This window comes from Aricia agestis, chromosome 1 (assembly GCF_905147365.1).
Source record: "Aricia agestis chromosome 1, ilAriAges1.1, whole genome shotgun sequence".
Lineage (NCBI taxonomy): Eukaryota > Metazoa > Arthropoda > Insecta > Lepidoptera > Lycaenidae > Aricia > Aricia agestis.
In genome coordinates, this window is record NC_056406.1 from 24,526,643 (window position 1) to 24,551,665 (window position 25,023).

The 25,023-nt window shown below is 37.8% G+C and overlaps 2 protein-coding genes and 1 pseudogene across 2 annotated transcripts; 2 read left to right on the forward strand and 1 right to left on the reverse strand.

Annotated features, from left to right (window-relative positions):
- The first annotated feature begins 285 nt into the window (after positions 1–285).
- On the forward strand, positions 286–1,453 carry LOC121726978. Its single transcript, XM_042114646.1, has 3 exons — positions 286–707; positions 786–1,046; positions 1,150–1,453. Exons 1-3 carry the CDS (start codon positions 416–418, stop codon positions 1,317–1,319), a joined length of 723 nt encoding a protein of 240 aa, XP_041970580.1. The 5' UTR covers positions 286–415; the 3' UTR covers positions 1,320–1,453.
- A 485-nt stretch (positions 1,454–1,938) lies between these two features.
- Positions 1,939–3,604, reverse strand: LOC121726970 (cyclin-Y-like protein 1). The gene is made up of 2 exons (XM_042114635.1): positions 3,498–3,604; positions 1,939–3,412 (listed from the first exon to the last, which is right to left on the reverse strand). Exon 2 carries the CDS (start codon positions 3,296–3,298, stop codon positions 2,291–2,293), a length of 1,008 nt encoding a protein of 335 aa, XP_041970569.1. The 5' UTR covers positions 3,299–3,412; positions 3,498–3,604; the 3' UTR covers positions 1,939–2,290.
- Positions 3,605–7,110: 3,506 nt separating this feature from the next.
- LOC121731428 lies at positions 7,111–25,023 on the forward strand (annotated as a pseudogene).

Genomic DNA, 25,023 nt, shown 5'->3' on the forward strand with positions numbered 1-25,023 from the left:
TTTTTTTGCACGCAAGTGTACATAATATTCAGTTTTAACTAAACTTTAATAATTGCCATTTTATGGTAAGCAAAACTTAGTGCGCGAGTCCCACTCGCTCTTGGGCGATTTTTAAATTATGGACTCGATATTCTAACTCTGCCAACCATAAAATTTCTTAAATATCTTCATTCAAAAATGAATAATATATTTTATTTGCACACTTTGATAAAAATAATTAAAAATTTCTTATGTCACAGCTGTTCTGACATCTGTCAATGTTTGACAACCGTCAGTCCGGAAACGTCATTCTTACATTTTGTGGATGTAAAATTTGTATTATTTCTTGTCCTTTACTTTAATATATGACCGTATTGTTTCCGTGAGAGGTAATCTTTTTGTCTTATGTAACACAAACTAACCTTCAAAACCAATTATGTATAGACGAGTGATAAAAACTATCAATAACCTTCAAGCTCCATCATTTTTAAAACATGCATCTTTACCGAATAAAAAACACAGTATAGATCGAAGATTTTTGTCCTGTGGTAGTTGTTTACGAACGCCTCGAGTGCCACCCAAACCGCAGACATCTGCAGCTATAGCTAGCAAGTACGAAATAATATCAGAAAAAAATGCCCAAGTTATAGAACATACTGCAGATGAAGTTGTCTCCGAGGAACCGTTTAACATGATTAGCGATGAGTTTGAAGGAATCAATATGGAAAGTATGTTTAACTCCTGTACAGACCTTAAAGTAATAATATGTACCTAATTCTAACTACAATACATTTAACATTTTTCAGGAGGAAAGAATGGTGTTTTCGAAATAGAGGATCTTGTAGATTTACTACAAAGAGAAAACTCAAAGGATATATTTGTTGCAACAGTCCCAAAAGAAATTAATTTTGTTCAGTACATTTGTATTGTCAGCGGTAGAAGTAAGAGACATCTCCTTGCTTTAGCAGAATTTGTTCGGAAAGTTTATAAAAACAAATGCCACAAGAGTGACCCTATACCCAGAATTGAAGGCAAAGATTCTGAGGAGTGGATGGCATTAGATTTAGGTAAAAAAACATAATAATTAAACAGCATAACTTAATGTAATAGCACAATGATGTTTTATATTAACTGAAATCATGATGTTTTAAAATAACCTTTTATTTTCAGGTAATATTGCTCTACATATTTTTTCAGAGAAGACTCGTCAAATATATGACTTGGAAACACTTTGGGCTGTTGGGTATGAATTTGACAAGCAGATAAATAAGACAAGTGAAGTAGTAGATATGCTCGAAAACTACAGCACATACCTAAAAGACTTGAAGCCTTTAGCATAATTAGATAATGGACCCAAAAATTCGAAGTATTTCTGACTGCTGTGAACATTCTAATAGTCCATAATTATATTGAAATATAGGAAAAATGTATAAATAAAATTTGCTAGAAAAGTCTCATATAAAATGTTTACTTTCATTACATAATATTTAAAAATACATAAAGTAAGAATTATATATATAACTTAAAAATTTGTTTGATTATTTATTTGACCAATTCCTATTCCATCAGTATAGAAAACCATTTTAATATTATAAGTAGTGTACTTATTATACAATATTTTTATCAATTAATAATATTTATTTTCAGTGTCTAATGATTATAAAATAATTTGGCATAACTCTTTATACACTATTATTTAGTGAATGCTAAATGCGTTACAATTATTAATATTTAAAATTGAATAAAATTAAAGAAAGAATATAGCTGACTCAATTACATTTACACCACAATCACAAGATCAATACTTCAGTCAAATTGCACTTGCACATTCTAAATAGCCTAATTTTAATCTAAGCGGCAAATTTGGAAGCTTACTATTTAGTGCTATCTCTTACATAAAATATTACATGGAAGGCAATAAATTAAAGTTTAATTTAAAAGATTGATGGCAAATTATGTTGTATTTATGGGTGTTTTAAAAAATATTGGACCTCTTTTTGTAAGTCTTTCATGGTAGAACTTATCTTTATTAGCTCTTTAAAAAAACCTTTCAATGCTTACTCTTTGTGCATTTTTATTAAAGCAAAGTGCAGTGTGAGATTTATGGAATATTTTGTTACTATTTTCTTAACACTGCATTTGTTTAATCATAAAAAATTATCATTTTAGATATTTTTTTTGTATATCCCATTTTGTAAATGCCATACCAAAATTACAAATAAAGTCAAATTACAAAGTGCAAACTTACATACTTAGTTCAAGTTCACAAACATTTTTCTTGTTGCAATTTTTAACACAATCCAAACATCAATTAAGACAATATGGCCACACTGCGTCTGACTCCAGCACCTGAATTGACATTGTCTAAACTTGACCACTTTTTAAGGCCATTTTTGATAACTTCTGCTGCAATTTTATCCTCCATCACTCTCGACATGGCTTCCAATTTCTGTGCTCTCTCCTTGCTCAGTGGCTCGCTGGGGAAGGCTAGATCATTCGCTTCGGCTAAAGTACGCAGATCAAAATAATACTTGGCATAAACACTGGATGGTACGTTGATGTTAAATTGAAGCATCTCGAGAAATTGACGCTCCAGCTCATTCATGTCTTCCACTGTGATCTCTTTAAGTATCTGGCAGTAATCAACATTCCACACAGCCTGGTCGTCCCAAACTTTGCTAGCCAGCAGGATAGCTCCCAAAACTATCCTTTTCCAGTTGGAAGGTGCAATATCTAGTTCTGCACAGATAAGTAGCCTCTCCAAATACACTAATGTTATAATAGCACATTCAGCAGTCAATTGGGCAGCATTGAACAGTGTTCTTACAAACTTATAGATTTGCTTATGTTCAGGGTTATACTTATCATAGTCATCCCCGACACCCTCTTTACTCATTGGGTGCAGTTTCTCATCAAATATATCCAATCTTCGTTCGGAAGTTCTATTCTTAATGTGATAGTAAATAGCTAGAGCGACACATTTTACAGTATTCTTTAAATTTGGCTGAGACACAGTACTATCATCTAAGTAAATAGTCGAACAGGAACTGCTTTTTTTTAATTTGTTATCTGCTATTTGATGCTGACTACGCTTTCTTGTAATCCCATTTTCGATGGATGCTTTCGATCTCTCCATAAAAATGGTCCCAGCAATAGGATCTTGCGAGGGATCGATGTCTCCATCGTCAGGTTCCCTTTCGCTGATGTGTTGTAAATTGTTTGAACTCACTTCACCTTCTGGGAGGTAATCAAGTTTCACGATGTCCTTCCGAATCGGGGACGGACTTCGGTAACAGCAGCAACTGTTTTGATTACCCATTATTAAAACAGCGATTATTGTTATAAATAATTAATCATTATTCTATATGCACACGTTTAAACACACTTAAATATAGTGCCGAGTCGCTAGTGTGACATAAAAGGCCCATAGTATCTAAAACAAAAGACATGAATACTATTATTTAAATCATGTGACTTTAAACTGGTTATTATAAAAGATTAATTTTCATTTGTTGTACCTTTATATTTAAAAATCACATCACTATGTAAATTAAAACATAAAAAATAAAGTGGAAAACGCTGCAAAGTACATTTTTCAGAGGTCTGACTTCTGAGGTAATGACAATTGACAGGATTCAGGGGAAACGTCAATTGTCAAACAAACTGCGCTGTCAGTTTTTCCATAGACTTTTTTTTTTTTTTTTTGTTAATTCGTCCCGGTCGGGACAGGCAAAGGGAGCGTTGCCCATACAGCCATTTCTATGTTTTCTCTATTTAATGAATGATAGTGAAGGCCGAAGCCAATTCTTTTATATTAACCATCTGAAATAGAGTTTTCATCAGGCCGAAGCCAATTCTTTGATATAAATAATATGAATAATAAGTTTTTCATCAGGCCGAAGCCATTTCTCATGTTTTGATAGTATTGTTTTGTTTAATTAATACTGTCCCTTCTTCAATTTGACATATTGTCGTCATTGGTCATTGTCTTCATTGTCTTGACGTGGTCTTGACTCTTGACAGATGCCTAAAAAGGCTAAAAAGTCTGCTAATAAACAGTTCAAAGTTATGTACATTAAATAATATTTTATTACTAAAACTAAGAAAAACGAGATGAAAAGCAAATATAAAAGAGAATTATTTACAACCACAAAGTACTTATATATAATTAGGAAATTTACAACACATAACCGTTACAGAGAACTATCTCTGTGTTACTATATACAATCTCAAGGTATATAGGTAATGACTGATGAGTACCTATTTAATTATATATTATCACCAATGGTAGAAAGGACGTACTCATATATTGGCTTATAACAATCGGGTGTTTTCAGAAGCTGCTGAAGGGAGTGCGGGATGGCTTCAGCAGTTTTAAAGATATCCATCAAGTGATTAATAAAAATAAATCTTTGAAGAGTAAAACTGTTACAAGTAAAGAAAATGTGATCCAAGGTTTGTTCAGAATGATTACAGTAATTACAAACGGGTGAAGACAATATATTCAATCTATGAAGATGAGCATTAAATCGACAGTGACCAAGTCTAAGACGGCAAATAGTAGAATAAAATTTCCTGTCATGAAATGAAACACCTTTAGTAAACCATGGGACTGACAACTCCTGTTTAATCTTAGAATACCATTTTCCTTTGGTTTCCATGGTCTGTTTCCAAAAATTTGTAAATTCGATTTTAAAGGTTTCTTTTATTTTGACTAAAACGTCAGATTCTGGAAGACATATGTTTTTAATACAATGCTCCTGAGAACAAGTAGTTATAGCTCTTGCTAAAAAATCGGCTTGTTCATTTCCCTTAACACCAGACTAAAACTATATTTTTTTTTGTTTAATGTTGTTAATTTTGTATATTTTTCTCTAATATCATGGATAATATAGTTAGTTGTAGCACAAAATTTGGGGTTATTTAAGTTTTGAAGAACGCTAAGACTATCGGACACTATAATCCATTTATCATAAACTTGAGTTTCAATATATTCTAATGCAGACAGAACTGCTAAACACTCAGCAGTAAAAATACTTGTTAAATTTGGAAGCCTAATACCATATCCTTTCTTATCCTGTTTAATATATATGGCTGCTGATACAGCCTCAGAAGTCTTTGAACCATCAGTATAGACTTGTTGATAACCAACTAGGTTACTTAGTAAAAGGTAGACATCTTCTTTGCACTTCAAAGAATTATCAATTACAATTTTTAGTGGAAAATATTTAGAGCTAAATGTGCTCATATAGCAAGGCCATAAGTCACTTTCATATAAGTTATAGTCTTGCTTTATTTTTACAATTTCAGGTATGTATAGACTATAGTAAAAATATTTGTAAAAAAATAAACAAAACCTATATTTCAGTACTTATTTCACAAAAGGTAACGTTATCAAATAACATATATTTACCGTTATAAATCCTATTTACCGTTATAACATTTAGCGGTATTAATTCCAATTTTTACCGTTATTTCTAGTATCGGGTAAATTTTCATACCGTTATATATGCCCTTGAAGCAATAACGTTATGAAAAAATACCGGTATTTGAAGCCCTGCTTAGGAGTTGAAACATCTGTTGAAATCATAAACTTAATATACCTAGCGGAATAGAGCAACAATCTCTTAATCCGCGGTAACTTTAAACCGCGGTATAACTTTGAATAATACATTATTGTATTATTAAACCGCGTTATTAAATCGCGGTGTAACTTTGAATGTTACACCGACACATTATTGTATTGTTAAAACAACATTATTGTATTGTTTAAAGTTATACCGTGGTTTAAAGTTACCCAAAATGACTGTAACAACTTTATGACGAGTTATGCCTTGACATATTATGACTCACTTGCTCACGCGGTCTTGTGACTTGTCTTTGCATTATTAAACTTTTGATTTTCAAAGTTAAACCGCAAGTCAAAGTTACCCAAAATGAGCGTATTTTATTTAACTAAATTTAGACGTCTAAATGATTTAGTAACTAAATAATTTAGTCAAGTGGAATAACATTTAGAAAGCTAGGATCCTAATTAGTGTACTAAATCGGAAAAAGTGTGGCTTCTGACTGACTAAATCAGTGTTGCCAGATGGTTTCAACCTTTTATTGTATTAAAGTCAATATAATATATTATGAACGATCTGGAATCCATTCGTAGGTAATTACTAAAGTCTGCTGGTTCTAAGTAGTTCAGCAAGTTCATAATTCATAATTTTTTGTGGAGCAAAAATTCTTTCAACCATCTTTTTCGCCTTTTATTTATTTTGATTTTCATTGAGCCAACAGCTAACTCTAAGCCTATAAGAAGACCAATTTTTTGTTGCTTTGACAGAACTGGAGCCATTTATAAGAAGACGTCTGGCCAAAATCGTCGCGTCGTCACAACTGATTTAGTTACTGAATTAGGACAAGTGAAATAAGAAGCTTCTAATTATTAGTCTTCTTTTAGGATTCTAAATTTAGTCAAATGTAATAGTTTTAACAACTGTAGTCATTTCAAGTGAGACTTTTCCTCAATGATCTTCTACTTAAACAGATATGTTACGTCCATACTATTTTCCGGCTTAAATCTCTTCCGAACAATTTTCAAATTCAAAATTGCAAACATTGACAAATTTGACAGATAAGTGAAACAAAAGATACGAAAAACCATTTACATAAAAGAGACAGTTCTATTTTTAAACGTCGAATCGTATCGCTGTCTCTTTCTTTGCCTGAGCTATGACGAAAATTCGATTTTTTCCAGATTGTTCGAAAAAATAATTGGAAATGTAAACAATCGAGGTATTTATTGCAATCAAGACATGTGGTAAGAGATTCCATATGTTTTGTTTACTTTTGCGTCATAATTGGTACATTTTCGAAACACGCACGACGTCATTACCTATCAATTTATTTAGGTAAGACAAGACGCGGCACGTTCGTGACTGTGCTCGATGCAGACTAAATAACAGACGGCCCAATTGGGCCGTATTTGAATCATCACAACGCGCGCGGTAGTAGCATATCTGCTTTGAGTTTTACGTCATTGCTTTTCCTACAAACACTTTAAAAAATATATTTTGTCTATTGTCAATGTCGAAATTCGAAATCTTTACTCTGTCATCTGTGTTCGAAATATAAAAAAAATTTATAATGGCCGCCTTGTGAATTGTGATACATTTGCATGGCGTCTTCTTGTATTTGTGAAAAATCCAAAATATTGTTGTGTATTACTGCTGTTTAGTGAATACAATTAACTTAGGATTTAAAATAATTTCCTTTATCACATTATAAGTTACTAGTTAGCAGGTCTTTTTCTAACACTAGCGCACTTAGCCATAACCGCGAATACAATGCGTCGAAAAAGCGAACGTACCGCTAGTAAAAAAGGTAAACCTTCACCAGAGAAAAAAGAAAAAGAGAAAGTCAAGAGGAAGAGTACAAGACGTCGTAAACAATCTTCATCTTCTGAAAATGAATCAACAGAAGAGACAGTTCCCGCTCAGCCAACTGAGGTTATCGAGGTTAAAGCTGATCCTCCAGTTACGCCTACCAAACAGATTAGCCCTGAAGAATCAGAGGATCAGGTTTGGCAGGTAAAATCTGCTGGTTCTGGAGACGGAGGAGAAATACAAAAAATTAAAATTTGCCTCACCCGCCCCTCTTCTACACCCGAGAGGGTGGACAGATCACCGCGCAGCAAAAGAAAGCATTCGCGTGCCACTAGCTCTAGTGATACTCCCAGCACGGAGGGAGATGAGAAGAAAAAATCGAAACATCGATCAAAGCGCTCCATTGAACCGAAGGATGATACTGAAAAAAATCAAGAAAGTCCCGACGAGGCTGAAGCTGATACACCCACTGAGGCTCCAAAAAAATCTTCGGTGCCAATAGATAGTAAAGACTCAGATGTGACAGACACTGCTGTAGAGCAATCCCAAGTGTCAACAACAAATCAAGAAACAAAAGATGATAATGAAACAGCTATGGAAACTGAAGACACTCATCCAGAAGATCAAACAAACAAGAAAAGTGAAAGTGAGGCTAAAGATGAAGATAAAGGCGTTGACAATGCGGCAGAGGAAAAGACATCAGATGCAGACACCACAGTATCATCTCCTAAAAATGAAGATGTTGAACAAGATACTGTCGAAGTTCCCGTACAGACCAGCCTCACCCGGGAAAGGAGTCTATCTGCTGATCAATCAGAAGTTCTAGAATTGCAAGCTGATGAGAGCAAACTGTGTGAATCATCAGACTTGAATATTAATGAAAGTCAAGAAAGTGAAGCGGACGACAAAACAGACAAGACCCAGAATCAAGAGCCTATGGTGACAGAAACGGTTTCCAGTGAGGTAAGTATGAGTGAGAGTAAAGATGACATTTCAGGACAACCCGAATCTAACGAAGAAAATAAAGTTAGTACTAATATGACTGATGTTGTAGACTGTTCACAAAGCTCAAAACCTGTAAGTGCTGAAAATGTTCCAGAAGAAATGAATGATGAAGAAAGAAATAAAAGTAGTCCAAAAAATAGAACCCAAAAAGATGATACTCCAGAAATTAAAGATGTTCAAAATGGGCAAACAGCACTGGTGTCCAACCGTAAAAGAAGATGGGGATCTCGAACTGCCAAACTGACATCCCAAAAGTCAATAACTATATCAACTGACGTTCTCAAGGAAATTATACCCGATGTAAAACCAGTCGAATTTGATGAAGTTGTAGAAGAAAAGAAACATAAGAGAGTTGAGGTTCCAGATAAAGTGGACCGACCTATTCTACCCAAGATTGTTATTGACAACACTGAGAGTGCTAGGAATGAGCCACGATTTGAAGATAAAGAAAATGTAAAAAATAAAGATGTCCATTTGGCAGCCTCGAGAAAAATATCCATTGTAAAAGACGAGGAAAGCATCATTGCCAGACCACCGAGTCCACCCAGACACAAACAATCAAACATATTGTTTATTACAAATTTAGTGAGACCATTCACATTGCTGCAACTTAAGAATTTGTTACAAAGAACAGGTCGGATAGTTGAAGATGGATTTTGGATTGACAGAATCAAGTCTAAATGCTATGTGAAATATGAACTTGAGGAGTAAGTAATACTTTACATTAAAATATTTGAGGCGATATTAGATTTTAGAACACTAGATCTGATTATGTTCTATTAATGTACTATTAATCTAATTCTTATTTTTTATCATATAAGCTTGTAGAGCATTCAGCAAGCAGTATTTTCATCACATATTAGGGATTTTGACACAATTTATAATTCACTTTCAATATCTCATAACTATATATAACTTTCCAGCCAAGCAGTGGAAACAAGGCATGCTTTACATGGTGTGACATGGCCAGTTTCAAATCCAAAAACTTTGCATGTTGACTTCTCTACACAAGAGGACTTTGACCGAGCAAAAGCTAATGATACAACAGATACAGCTCCAGTTTCCACCATTCCCGGCACTGTAGAAGATTGGTTAAGAGAGCAGGACATGAAACGAGAAAGGGGAGAAATGGTAATATTTGTAATACTATGACTTGTGACTATAATTTTTAAGTATGCTTTCTCCATGAAATTCTATAAATGATATGTTTTTATTTAAATCATACTTTTTCTATTTGCATTTTAACATATGTATTAATTGCTTTGCATTTATTTAAAGGAGAAGCCATGGGAAAGAAAGACTGTGACAAGAGAGTGGGACGTTGGTAAAAACGACAAAGACAAGGAAGCAGGCAGACATGTTGACAAGTTTGCAAAGGATGAACGCCTACATGACAAGAGAAGACACAGGTCACATGAACGAAGTCCAGAGCCAGGTAACAATTTCTAATAGATTTTTAGATTTTCTAAATTTAAGACTATTTTCATATTCACAGCAAAGTATGCTTAAATTATAGTAAAATTATATTACTCTCATATTATACACAAAATACTTCATGAATATTCATAATAACAAAAACACAAAGATACTATTAATAAATAAAATTAATAAATTGAAAAATTAATTTTATTTAACTTTTTTTTAGCCAAGAAGTTTAAGAAGAAAGAAGAGGAAGCTCCTGCTAAACTTTTAGATGATTTATTCAGGAAGACCAAAACAACTCCTTGCATATACTGGCTCCCGCTGTCTGCTGAAACGGTAAATTTAAAATTTGATCTTTTACATATAAATAGCATTAGAAATCTTTATCATACATTTAACACTTGTTCCCCTAATACAAAAAGCAACAAATAAAAGTATATTATTTATTTTAATATTATTCAATGACGACTTTATAGAATATAAATTATTTAAATTACAGATCGCTGTAAAGGAAGAGCAACGCAGGCAGCACATGGCCGAGCACGAGCGCCGTATGCAGGAGATGCGTCGCACTCACCGCAGACATTAGCATGGTCCGTCCCACGCTGCCAACAAAATACACATACAACCACACACAATCACTGTCATAACATATTCACCACACTCATTTTTTTCCCAATACTCATTTCATACACATTTTAATTTTAATTATTCCTTGTGATTCACACTTTTCTTTTCAGATTTCTGTAGCTTTAGTTTTATAGAGTTTTATAGAGTGTAAAATGGATAGGTTAAAGAGATATTCAAGATTTTAAGAAGACATTGTGTGATTGAATCGAGCGAGCGAATAATTAAATTTATGCGAAATGTTATAGAAAGGAACTGCTCGGAGGAAATCCTATGATTAATTCGTCGTTGGAGTGATGGAGTCACTCGATTCCTCGCGCGGGAGCCGCATTGTAATACTGATTGCGTCGCTGTTTCGTGATGGAAGATATTGGTGATTTCATCATGTATTCGCCCTCGGTCGGATGTTTCGACTTTGGAGGTCACGTTGTTGATGTTGTTCAACGAAAAAGAATATTTCGAATGTGTAAGATGAGCTCGACGATGTGTAAAATGATAGCTCGAACTTAGAAAAGCTAAAGCTAAAAGTATGGAGTATCACAGACTCGAAAGACAAAGATCAGACAGAATGTCTAGCTATACTATCGATTGTTGTTTCTACATTTTGTCATGGTGTCAACATGGGAAAATTGGAAGTTATAAAGGACATGAAAATTTTCGGACTTCAATCAATGAATCTTCAAGGTTAAACTGGATTTATATGGAATTATTATCGTCGTAATAATATGAAATATTGTTTAATGTAAAATAAACGTCTTCTCATTTATTTTTGTATTTTATTATATGTTAATTACCTACTTCTGTCTAATGTCTTAAATAGTTATCAATATTATTTTCGCAGTGCCATTCAAATTATATTTTGACGATAAAAAATATTTAAGTAATAGTTTTTCTTTTATTCTGTTTTAATTACCTATCTTAAAAGGTAAATGCTAGGCATTATTTAACATTATCTCTTATCAAATCCGACCTATTAACATGGAGTTAAAGAATTTTTACAATTAGGTGTTCCTTATCAATGAATATCAATTTGTTTATCATAGGATAAAGTAATTTTCTGATATACAATCTTTCAAGACAGTCTTGTTGGCGGATTTCGTCCGTCAACTGATGCAGGCGAAATCGTTAAAATGGTGAGTTAGCAATATTATAATTTCTGAAGATTAAGTTTAAAAATCAACACGTTATTAAATGCGCAAGTCGTTCATAAGTTCAGAGCTATTCTATTTTATCTCGGACCAAATATTGGTCTGAGTATTTTATATAAAGTAGTATTTACAGCATATTCCTATACAAAATCTTTCTGTAAAGGTATACAATAATATGACATACTTACTGGATTAGAAGAGGGCAGCTACTTAAAATATTTAAAACTGCACTTGGCGGTACCAATAAGAATCTGCCTTGCTGGCAGACATTTGACTACAGACCTTAATTAGGGCAGTAGACAGTAGTGTGTATATGTTCGTTCTGGCTCACGCTAAAACCAGCGTAAGATCTCTATGTAGGTGTAGTATGTATGTGAGTGGTGTATCATGTTATGTTGGTTGTGGTTGAAAAAAGGCTGAAAAACAGAGCATCATCAGCGTTAGCGTTGTCTATTTGGGGATGCGGGTCGGCACGGCGGCAGCGGCGACGGCGTCGTCAGCGGCCTTGTGAGCGGTGGTGGTGGTGATGGCATCATCATCATCATCAGCGGTGGCGGCGCCGGCGGCGGCCTCGTGAGCGGGCTCGGGGTGGTTGGTCGGCCGTCGGGATCGCCGGCGGGGTCGCTAGCGGGGTCGTTGACGTCAGTGGTGGTCAACATTTAACATGATAATAATATGATATACCTCTCAGATATTACTTACCTACATACGACACCTACATAGATCTTCTTACGCTGGTTTTTGCGTGAGCCAGAACAAACATATTATACACACTAAGTAGGTACCTACTTAGGGCTCAGGTATGAAATATACCTAAGCCTTTACCTTTGTAAGGCCCGACTTTAACCATGCCATTTTATTTGTAAGATTCGCTGGTGTTTATTTGTGGTGGTGGTGGGAGCAGCGTTGGCGCAGAATCCCATCACAATGGAGGAGTTCGTCAGTGGACACTTCGCGCAAAGAGGTTTCACTGGTACATGGATATCTGGTAAAGTGTTATTCTTATATTCTTACTAATAGACATAATATGCAGAAAATACCTAACTACCTATATGTAGGTACATGGTATGCTTGTCTTTGTCCGGCATATTGAAAACGTCAGATGAGAAACAAAGAAAGCGGACGGAGCGGAACGGAAAAAATATTTTTAATAATAAGGGCCTAGTGCACCTTTTGTAGAAGAAAGGTATCTTCCAGATTCCGACCAAAGTAGGTATATCCATCAAAGTTACTTTGTTGTTTCTATACCTATACCTATAATATTTTTTTGACGTGGGAGAGCCTTGCTTCGGCACGAATGGGCCGGTTCGACCGGAGAAATACCACGGGCTCACAGAAAACCGCCGTGAAACAGCGCTTGCGCTGTGTTTCGCCGAGTGAGTGAGTTTACCCTAGGCCCAATCCCCTACCTTTTTCCCTCCCCCATTTCCTTCCCTACCCTCCCCTATTCCCTTTCCTACCCTCCCCTATTACCCTATTCCCTCTTAAAAGGCCGGCAACGCACCTGCAGCTCTTCTGATGTCCATGGCCGAAGGAAGTCGCTTTCCATCAGGTTTGCTCGTTTGCCCCCTTGTTGCTCGTTTGTTTTTATTTCATTTAAAAAATAGCCAATTGAGGCATTGAATTAAGTATCTACAATAATAATTGTTTACCACTACACTATTTTGATGTCAAACATGTTGCAGTTAACTTCTTCACAGAGATCAGCAGCAAAGGAATTTCCAATCAGTCTTATTACCTACCTAATAAATTATTGTAAATCCTACATTCCGAGTTAACATACCTATTACTAGCTATTTGACCGAGCTTTGCTCGGTATTCGATAAAACATGAGTAAAATGACATTTTCTAAAAATGATTCCTAGCTAGATCGATTTATCGCCCCCGAAACCCCCTATATACTTACTAAATTTCATGAAAATCGTTGGAGCCGATTCCGAGATTCCAATTATATATTTATATACAAGAATTGCTCGTTTAAAGATATAATATTTGGTTCCAGACACGGAGTTCACGTACACGATACCTGGCGAGCCCGGCATTTACATCTTCGACGTCCCCACACTGACGAGGAGCGTGCTTGTGTCCGGGGAACTTATGGTAACATCATAACATCATATTTTTTTAGGAGCCTGTGTTGTCCCACTGCCGGGCAAAGGCCTCCCCCAAAGTCTTCCAGTTCTCTCGATCCAACGAACATCGTTTTATAATATTATTATATTCTGATATATTTGAAAGAGAATTAAATTACAAATAATATACAGTATAGTACCTATCTATTATAACAACTGAAGTCAATACCAGCTTTCTAAGAGAGTCATCTTAGAATCGAAATTACATTATTTGCAGTTTTATTTTGTAATTGCGATAGTGTTTATAAGTAACCGAAACTCCGAAACTAATATTATGTAGGTATTTCCGCTACCCAGCCCGGATATAATATGTCGCAGCCAACTGGTTAAAATAGCCGTTCAATCAAACAGCTAGCCCTTTGACTGAACAACGCCATTCAATCACACGGCTATACGTCGTTTAGCCGACTTGTTGACTGCAACTTCAATACTACAGCTGGGTGACGCTTAGCCAACTGGTTAAATAAGTAGGTCGCGGCCTAGGGGCGGCAGATTTCGTACATAGGGCAGCGGAAATAAAGTGGCTTACCTACACTTAAAAAAAATATACACTTATTCGGCACTGCAGGTACCCGGGCGTAACATAGATTCTTGTAAACATAGGTACATGCGACCTCTGTGGCTCAGTGGTGAGCGAGTTGATAGCTCAAGGCGGGGGTCGCGGGTTCGAATCCCGCCGACGGAACAAAAAGTTTTCAATGTTCTCTGGTCTGGATGTGTATTAAATTAATATTATGTGTATGATATAATAAAAATCTTAAATATATGTATAGTATAAAAGTATTAAATATATTTCCGTTGTCTGGTACCTGTAACACAAGCCTTTAGGTACTTAGCACGGGGCCAGACTGACGTGGTGTGAAGCGTCCATAGATATTATTATTATTATGCAAACACCACAAAACGATGCCCACAACATATCAACCAATATAACAACCAAATTTCAATTTTCAGAACAACCTGAACACAAACAACCCAATTCTATCGGCTGATCGACAGTATATTTTGGCTCCAAGCGAAGTTGAATCCGTGAGTATTGCCTTATAGTATGTAATATTATAGTTCAGTTATAGTATTAAGTAAGTACACACTATATTACTAGCTGTCCCGGTGAACTTCGTGTCACTTTAAAACCTTCCGGACTACTACGAATATTTTAAGACTAAAATTAGCCCAATCCGTTCAGCCATTTTCAAGTTTTAGCGTTACTAACACAATTGAAAATCCATTTTTATATATAGATATAAAATTTTATTTAATTAGCTTAAATAAAATTTATTATTGTATCGTGACCGTGACACTGCAACAATACTTAGATAAGTATATCTTATAGAAGATATTTGAATGTTGTAGCTGCTAAAATACACAATCAATTAAATAGTTGTTATTTTATAGAGATTTTGTATAGTATAATCAAAATGTAAATGTAAGATAATATGCTAATGAATAAATCCAGTATTCCTTCAGATTATTATTATTATATTATATATTATATTATAATAATTTATTAGATCTAGATCGTAAAAACACTGTAGGTTCCTAAGGGCTCAGGTACTGCATAATTAAATTCTGAAAGTAAGAAAAACACATTTTATTGATACTAACTACTACAGTAACTGCAGTAATTAGGTTTATTGATAAGTTTTTATTGTAGTAACAAACATTATCTTGATCCTTAGGTACCTTGATAATGTGAATTTTTTCAATAGCTAAATCATGAATTCATGACTATTAACGATTAGAGTTATGTACTTAAATATTATAATCGTTTCGTTTCTCAATTTTAAGTGTACCTAATACATAAAAGCTCGCAGGACCATACTTTCTGTTATTTTATGATTTCACTAGGTATTGAGGTTTTCAAGGTATGTAGGTGAATTTTCATCATAAAGATACATAATATATTACATTATCCTTTATTTCCAGGTGTACCGATATTCAACAACGGCCCGCTTTTCGCTGTATAACATTGCTACCGCGTAAGTTGGATTCCATTGTATTTTTGTATTATATTTACCTCTATTCGTCGGAACTCGGAATAAAACTTAAAGCGAGACCGTGCTAAGTGGCAAGTTATGCTGATTGCTGCGGTGGAGCGACGCGACACTTCACGTACCTACTTCTGTAGACTGTAGTACACACGCGACACAAAGCGTCACTTTGTGTCGCGTAGCGCCTTGTTGTGCCATACTGCGGCTTAGCTCATACGATTACACCGCAGCAGTACAACAACAGCAACAGCAGTCTTAGGGTCAATTCAGACCGCAACGTGACGAGGCGAGGCGCGACGCGACCTAAATTTCTATGGATTTGACAGATGTTGTCAGCGTGAGACGTCTTGCGAATCTGTCAAGTCCATACTAATTTAGAAATGCATCTACGCGTCGCGTTGCGGTCTGAATTGACCCTTAAGGTCAATATCAATCCTTGGTTATTTGTATGTAAAACAACGCAACGACAGCGCTGCGTTGACGCAACGCTGACGCAACGCGCCGTGTGCACTGGCTCTACGGGTCTAATTGAAAGGGAATTGACCCTAAGGCGGTCTCACCTTTAACCTTCCAGGCAAACGGTCCAAATCGCGAACCACCAGCGTCTGCAACTGTGCATCTACGGCGGCGGTCACTCGCTGGCGTATGTCCTGGACAACAACCTGTACTATCTGCCCGAGAGCAGCAACACCGCCATACAGCTGACCACAGATGGTATACCCGGCGTCGTCTATAACGGCCATGCGGATTGGGTCTATGAAGGTGTGTTTTGATGGTATATTAAAGACATGAGTAAATAATATGGCTCTTATATTAATATTTTTGAAAACAGCTTGTATCGTAACTAAAGTTTGAATTACTTTCATAGTCATTTCAAAATAACAATATTGATTAATTTCCTATTCCTTCGTTTTCGAAGCGTGATGGCAATATGTTTCACTAGTAAAAGAGGCATATCTATGTATGCTTTATTCATGAATTCTAACGTGATCCGCGACTGAACTATAATTTTAATTTTATACCATTAGAGACAAATGGACGACATACGATTGTTTGGTCGAGTCATGTCAAGTCAATATGCTAGTTAAATGTAGCTTAAATGTAGCAGCTGGGCTTGACATAATCCTACCAAATTACGCAGTTCCGCTATCTACGTATAAAAAAGGCAGTAAGTAAAGAAAAAAAAATGTGTTGCACTTCGGGGACATTTTTTATCAACGCAATAATTATAATTCTCATACGTCTAGTCGGACGCACACAAACGCAGTCTGGCAACGTCCTTCCACACCCCGAGCCACACCGAGCCGAAGTCTGCCGAACTTATTACGGTGTCCGAATCAAGAAATTTTTTCATTCGGTCGCTGCGCTCTAAACCCGCGATAAAAGCTATGCAATAGCTTGAAAATCTGTATCTTTATCGTAAACAATCCAAAACCAATTGCTAACCGTTACAGAGGACGTGCTATACACGGGCCAGGCGACATGGTTCTCCCCCGACGGCGCGTACCTCGCTTTCGCCAGCTTCGACGACACGGAGGTCGAGAGCTACTCCTACTACTACTTCGAGGACAAGTCCGATCCTGAGGACCTTTACCCCGAGCTGGTCGACCTCAAGTATCCCAAGGTATGATGCGTTATGAAAATAAATAGTAGGAAAAAAGTTAGAATACATAATACCCTTTTGCTCTTGTCTGAGTTAAGACTTAAGTGAATATGTCGTGGCCGTCTTCTACGGTTACGGCTTTGATTGACTTAACAATTGATTTTTGGAGTTTCAACCAATCAGGAGGCGTTTGATGTTAGTTAGACATTTAACACTTCTTTACCGAGCTTGCAACTTTATCGAATGTGTATAAATGTTGGTTTTGATTGAAATATCAAGTTGCAGATGATTTCTTATGACATCAATAGATTTATTATTTTGATACTGACCTCTTAAATTTCCAGGTCGGCCGCAAGAACCCAACCGTGACTCTCCGAGTAGTCGACCTGAATGCCCTGGTAAACCAGAACCAGATGACTTTCAAGACCTTGGAAGCACCGGTCGCCGTCACGGAAGACCACATTCTCGGCGGTGTCACGTGGACCGCTGCTAACGAGATTGCGGTCCACTGGCTCAATAGAAGACAGAACTATACCGTGCTGAGGATTTGCAATGTTGTCACTGATGTTTGCGAGGTGAGGAAGAGATATTTTGCTAGGAGAGTGTTTATTAAAGTGTTTTGATCGTTTGGCGAAAGTATAGGTAGTATAATCAGTGCATGAGTCTTATAATTTTATAACGTACAATAGCTACCAGTTACGCGTCACACCGTCCTTCTGATCGCGATCTACCTATCCGGTCACTGATCGACCAATAAAATCTCTTCTTACCCTGCTCTCCAAAGACACCTTAAACTGCTTAAACATACTACATTCCACAATCCTTATTTCCCTTCCTTTTTTACCAAGTAATGCAACTTCTTCAGTGCCGGTTTTAGGACTACCAGCGCCCTGGGTGGGATTTCTTCGGCGCGCAGGGTGCTGGTAGACGGGCTTCGGCCTGACCGAGCATGCTATCTCGCTTGGTCGGAAGATCTTCCTTTTCCACGGAGTAGAGCTTACGCGTTCTCGCGACTTGGCAACGGGAAGGCGAAGAGTACCGACGGATTTTAGTGGGTAGGACTGCGGTCACTTACCATCGTAAGGATCAGAAGAAGGAGGCCGCAGCGAGCCCCACATACTCGTGGGGGAGTCCCCAATTCCCCCGGGATGCGTCAATGCATTTCCCGTCGAAAAAAAAAAAGGGTGCTGGTAGACGGTAGTAATTGCCTTTGGCCCCCCTTTTTTATCCGGCGCCCTGGGCGGTCGCCTAGCGTCGCCCTCTCCTAACGCCGCTCTTTATTTCACTAATTGTCAAATATACATAGGCTATGTATATTTGACAATTAGTACCTAATATAGCTTTATTAAATCTATCATTGTTTTTCAGGAGGAGCACCGTCAACAACCAAACGGTTGGGTGCCAATAGCGTTGCCGCGGTTCAGCGCGAACGGCGACTTCTACGTATCGACGCGGTGGTCGCTGGAGCAGGCGGACGGCAGCATATGGCAGCACCTTTACTTGTCCATGCGACTTGGTGGGGAGATCGTGTCGTCCTCCATCACGCCCGGACGCGCTACCGTCAATAATTTCGTTGGCATGGATGAAGCTAATTTGGCCTAGTGAGTAATTCTTTTTACCGAAGGTCAAAGGAAGGGTAATGATTTAAACAGTTTTTGTAATAATATGTAGGCTCGTACTACCGCTTAAACTGCTGATCCCATATACGCACACGTAAATCTATTCGTGTAGCTACTCCTCTCGCACGACCGCCACCGCCACGGACATTCAGCGACCATTTACAATGTTGCTTATAGTGCTGAGTTGTAATAATCTCATTCTCGTGTTACCATAACTTTTGTTTGTCTGTTATATTGAAGGAGGCGATGGGTAGACAAGGACGAAACATTGTATAACATTATCCATTGTGTAACAGTTTTCATTAGTAAGTAGGAATTAAATTCAACAGGTTTTCAATAGTTAGAAACAGTTTCTAACTAGTAACTATTCCCTTCCCTACCCTATTACAGTATTCCCTCTTAAAAAGCTGGCAACGCACCTGCAGCTCTTCTGATGTTGCAAGTGTCCATGGGCGACGGAAGTTGCTTACCATCAGGTGACCCGTTTGCCACCTTATTTTATAAAAAAAAAATATTATTATGAAATCTCATTTCAAGTAAATGTATCCCTTAGCTACTTCACCCGCACGCTAGAGGGCGAGCCGTGGCGGTCGGAGCTGCGCGTGGCGGGCGCGCGCGCGGCCTGCCTCAGCTGCGGGGTGACGCTGCCGGGCGGCGGGCCGTGCGCCTGGGCCGCCGCCACCGCCTCCACTAACGCCAGATACCTGTCCCTCACCTGCTCCTCGCCTGCTGAACCCGCCGCTACCTATATTATTGATCCTTTGGTAAGTTTGTTGACCTGAGGCCGTAGATAAAGTCCCTTTCGGTAAAAACGATGACGTAATTCGTTATCAAAATGTATGGGATGTGACATTAGTCTTCGCAAGCGAAATGTCATTTAGAGATGACTTATGTCAAACCGCATACATTTTGATAACGAATTTTGTCATCGTTTTTAGCGAAAGATACTTTGTCTAGGGCCTCAGGGTCCCATAGGTTGAACTTCATGTGGAATAATTGAGACTTCTGTCTTCTTAATAAGTAAATGAATAATAATTTTGAATGTATGTTTTATAAATGCCGTGCTGCTTCGTGTCTTGATGTATAGGAGACCCTAGGTGCCTTAAGATTACTTATTGATTACCCTTTTTTAAACGATAATTCGCTGTAAAGTAGGAACTTTCCTTTACTTGTCTGCTGAGCTTGCAGCGTGCTTAGAAACCATAGCCATGATAATTGTAATAATAACAATATACCACATATTTTTATTGTGTGGAAGGAAGAGAGGGATAAGGATCTCAAAAGGAGGGATTTTAAGTGGTGGCCCTCATATTAAGTGATCCTTATTGTTCTGCATAGATTTTTAGAATGTAATGTACCATCAAAGAAATTTATTCCTAGGCAGTTGACAGACCAACGTCATTTTGTCGGATCATGTCAATTCAATGTAAATTGTGATCTGTCGGCTGGGTTTGACGTAACGCGACCAAACTACGTAGGTCCCCCATCTGCCTAGGAATCAACTTCTCTGATATTACTTCACTAATGTCGCTAAAATATAATAATTATTAATAACCAACATGTAATAATCTTGAATGTAAAAACAATTATTATTAACATTGTAACAGACCAACCAAATCCTATACACGTGGGAGGACAACCAGATAGTGCGGGATCGGCTGGTGGGGAAGGACATCCCCAGTTCCCTTATCACCACCGTCCCCCTGGGCAACGGCCACCCGGCGCCGGTCCGGCTCTGGCTGCCGCCCGGCCTGGACCTCAACGACACAGACACTAAGTACTCCATGGTCTACTACGTCTACTCCGGACCGAATACTAACACGGTGTACGATACGTTCACTATTGGTAAGTTTAACTATGTAGGTTTTTATAATATAAATGTGTAATATTAGATTCTGCTACTTGTACTATTATCTATTCTGTGATTCTGCTCAGACGTGACGCGTAGACGCCGTGAGATGCATTTCTTGTATTAAATTGACAGACTTCGATTGCGTAATATCAGAGTAGACAGAACTAAGGAGTACCTCGACTTCAAACCATAGAATAGGTGGTAGGCACCAGTATAGTCCCGACGTTCAGAGAATATTTTGAAAAAAATATATTCTGAATAAAAAAATTGAAATAAGTAAGTAGGTATATAATATTCTGAATAAATATAAAAAAAATAAAAAAATATACGCGATTTGGGCGCAATCTGGTAATATTACTGCATCGATGCATCGCCCCCTAGAGGCATAAATGTTAACTAATTAGATGCCATACAAATTGTTGTTCTACGCCGGCGAATAGACAATAGAGACAAACTCGCACAGCAGTTTAAGGCTCAAATGAGTTACAATTTCTTTTGCTCTCAGGATCTTATCTTAGATAAAGAGAGAATTCCAATACGAAATCGAAAATCTGTAAATCGCGATGCATTTCAGTACAGAACTTTGGCTACAAACTTGTAACAAACATCCATTCCAGGTTACCACTCGTACCTGACGACGTCTCGCAACACTGTGTACATGCTGGCGGACGGGCGCGGCGCGGGACTCAACGGCCAGGACATCTTGTACTCGCTCAACAACGCGCTCGGCACTGTTGAGGTCGAGGACCACTTCGTCATACTGAGGTGGGTGGTTGTCAAATAAATGAGAGATTGTAAACAGTCGCTTATTTTTATGAGTACATCGACTGCTAAAAGTTTGACCACTATTTAAATAACGTCTTGTATGTTTGTGTTCCGCAAACTTTTTGTGTTCGAGGTACCTACGGACTACGTCTAGGAAAATGATGGAGGTACCGTCGAAGAAATTGATTCATAGGCAGTTGACGGACCTACGTCATATTTTGATCGAATTATGTCAATTCAATATAAGTCAGGTGTCGCCCGTGTCGGCTGAGGTTGACAAATAACGCCAAATTATGTAGGTCCGTCATCTGCCTATGAATCTACTTCTCTGATGTACTTACAACACAAATTAATCATGTGCTCGGAGTGCACTTCCCTTCGTCGATCGTCCTGAGATGGTCACTTTTATGGTTCTCATAAACTAGGATAACCTAAGTTCGATGACCTTTTCTGAGGCAACCAGTCCACGTACCCCATTTGTGGAACACTGCTGTATGTAATGGAGTAATGTTGTTGTTGCAGACAAGTGCTGGACCGCTTCCAGTTCATAGACCGGTCGCGCGTGGCGATCTGGGGCCACAGCTACGGCGGGTACGCGACGCTGCTCACGATGCTGCACGACGACGACCACCTGTTCCAGTGCGGCGTCTCCGGCGCTCCCGTCACGTCCTGGCTGTACTATAGTGAGTATCTGCAATACAAAGATAACTTTCGTTGGACTATAGTGAGTATTTATTGAACTACAAAGATTACTTTCGTTGGTTGAAGTTGATACTTCAAGAATGTGGAAAATGGTTATTGACTTGGTGTCAATAACCATTTACCACTATAATTTTCAGAAGGTTTGTTACACTACAATCTAGCGTTATGAAAACTATGTATTAAGATTTATAATTATTGAGTCATACTATAATTTTCAGAAGGTTTGTTACACTACAATCTGGCGTTATGAAAACTATGTATTGAGATTTATAATTATTGAGTCATAATACTAACTATGTATTGAGATTTATAATTATTGAGTCATAATACTAACTATGTATTGAGATTTATAATTATTGAGTCATAATACTAACTATGTATTGAGATTTATAATTATTACTAATCAATATGTGGTGATGTAAATACGACATAAACGAGTTTTATATAATTAACGTATTCTTTGTGTGTAAAATTATGTACCATCGAGGAAGTTGATTCCTATGCAATTGACAGACCAACGTTGTTTGGTCGAATATGTCAATTCAATGTTAATTGTGATCTGTCAGCTGGGTTTGACGTAACGCAACCAAACTACTTAGGTCCCCGATTTGCATAGGAATCAACTTCTCTGATAGTACGATTGCTAGATGTCCTTCATGTGAGGCAACAATTCTGATGAACTTTTTTCAGACGTCAATAATTAATTAATAAATAATAAAGTAGTTGGACTGGAATTGTGAAAGGTTGACAAAAGATTTATTAAGTAGGTATGCAGATAATTATTGTATTAAAACGTGAACACTTGTGTATAAATTATGTTATCATCACAATTTATGATTAACATCAAGATAAAAAACTGAATCATTTGTAATATCTGCATTTACTATTATATTTTTATAGCCGTAAAAGCAAAATATGTTGTTATTGTATGTGTCTATTCTGTAAATTCCTGTTGCATCGCAACTTCTGTGAATAATTAACAGATTCTGAAGCAGTTCATTCACTACTTAAAGCGCACGACGGCGGCACGCGTCGACGGCAGCCGTCGACTGCCGTCGACAAGTGTAAAAAAAATCAATCCAAAAATATCCGACTGCCGTAGACGCGTGCCGTTCGTCTGTAAGAAGCCTTAGGTAGTTTTGCTTGTCAAATTGTGGTTTACTTACCGTTTACATCATAATAATATGAAATGTAGGGATAACTTACTATGTCCGGTCGCGAAGGACCTATTGACGCACACACACACACACACACACACACACACACACACACACACACACACACACACACACACACACACACACACACACACACATACTTTGCCTCGAATGTAACGAACAGGTAGCGGTCATGCGCTTTCATCTTAATCACGTGATTATATCTTCCGATTCAGACACGATGTACACCGAGCGCTACATGGGTCTGCCGACGCCGGAGGACAATCTGGCGGGCTACCAGGCGGGCGATGTAACGCTCCTGGCGGAGAAACTCCGCGGCCACGACTTCTACGTGATGCACGGCAACGCGGACGACAACGTCCACTACCAGAACGCCGCTAAACTGTACCGCGCGCTTCAGGAGCTGGATATACCCTTCGAGCAGATGGTAATTAGATGAGCCATTAATTTATTTATGAACTATATCCAATATAATATTTAACTCCCACACTGATTTCGGTGATGGTGGCCGGTTTCATTGAAACCAAACCAGTTACGCAACTGGAGTAATTTTATAGTGCCCAAGGGAGTGCGCAGTACACAAGAGCACTCTATATTCCCTTAGTGTCATAACTCATGACTTATGACTCATAAGTCATAACCCAGTGGTACGGACATAAAGTTAATATACCTAGCGGAATAGAGAAACAAAGGCCTGAGCAAGAGAAATGTCACTATCAGTAACACTGCGTGGTAAAAAGAGACGAGTGATACATGACATCAGCACCCTTTTTTTAATGTCCAGTCGGCACGTGCCGCGCGTTGATAATTTAATCTCATAGAAATCATGTTCAATCATGCTTGTGCAGCGTTGCCAGATTTTTTTTGTGCCAAGTCGGGACTTTGGAACATTTTGAGTGAAAAAGCGGGATTCTTCAGTCAAAAGCGGCACAAAGTATAAAAAGGTATAAAATCAAAAGTGTTTTAATGTTTCTCTTTTTATTTGCGTTAAAATAACGTTTACGTGACAAAGGGTGGCTAAAGTAGCCAAAGAAAATCCACCCCCTCTACCTCCCACACCCCACACTCATCTTCACGCAACTTTCTTTCTCAGCATGCTGCACGTAAGTTCGGACTTTCCCCGAAAAGCGGGACTGAGCCTGTCACGCGCGGGACATTTAATTTTGATGAAAAAATCGGGACGTCCTGCCAAAATCGGGACGTCTGGAAACGCTGTGCTTGTGTTAGTGTATACGTACACATATTTTTCACACAGATAAAAACCAATTTCGGTTTCGTTTGACAGCTCGAGATTGTTGCTCTATTCCGCTGGGTATATTAACTTTATGGGTATGGATGATAAGGCTACATAGCGGCACCTGGTGGCAAAATATAGAATTTCAAACACCCTCATTCTCTGTCTTTTCGTCTCCCCGCCTGCCTGTTCGTCAATATTGAGTACGGATATTGTTTTCAGTCGTATCCGGACGAGGCGCACAGTTTGGCGGGCGTGAACATGCACCGATACAACGCCATGAACAGATACTTCGAGAGGTGCATTCGGATGCCACAGGAGATACAGGCCTAACTTATAAAACGAACTAAATAGTGGCCACACTCAGAGATTACTTCTACATCTAACTTA

Bases quoted from the DNA above. Each gene is read 5' to 3' on its own strand.
- LOC121726978 (XM_042114646.1), top strand. From the start codon at position 416: ATGTATAGACGAGTGATAAAAACTATCAATAACCTTCAAGCTCCATCA. The intron at 708-785 runs GTATGTTTAACT...AACATTTTTCAG, and splicing joins TGAAGGAATCAATATGGAAA to GAGGAAAGAATGGTGTTTTC. The intron at 1,047-1,149 runs GTAAAAAAACAT...TTTTATTTTCAG, and splicing joins GTGGATGGCATTAGATTTAG to GTAATATTGCTCTACATATT.
- LOC121726970 (XM_042114635.1), bottom strand. From the start codon at position 3,298: ATGGGTAATCAAAACAGTTGCTGCTGTTACCGAAGTCCGTCCCCGATT.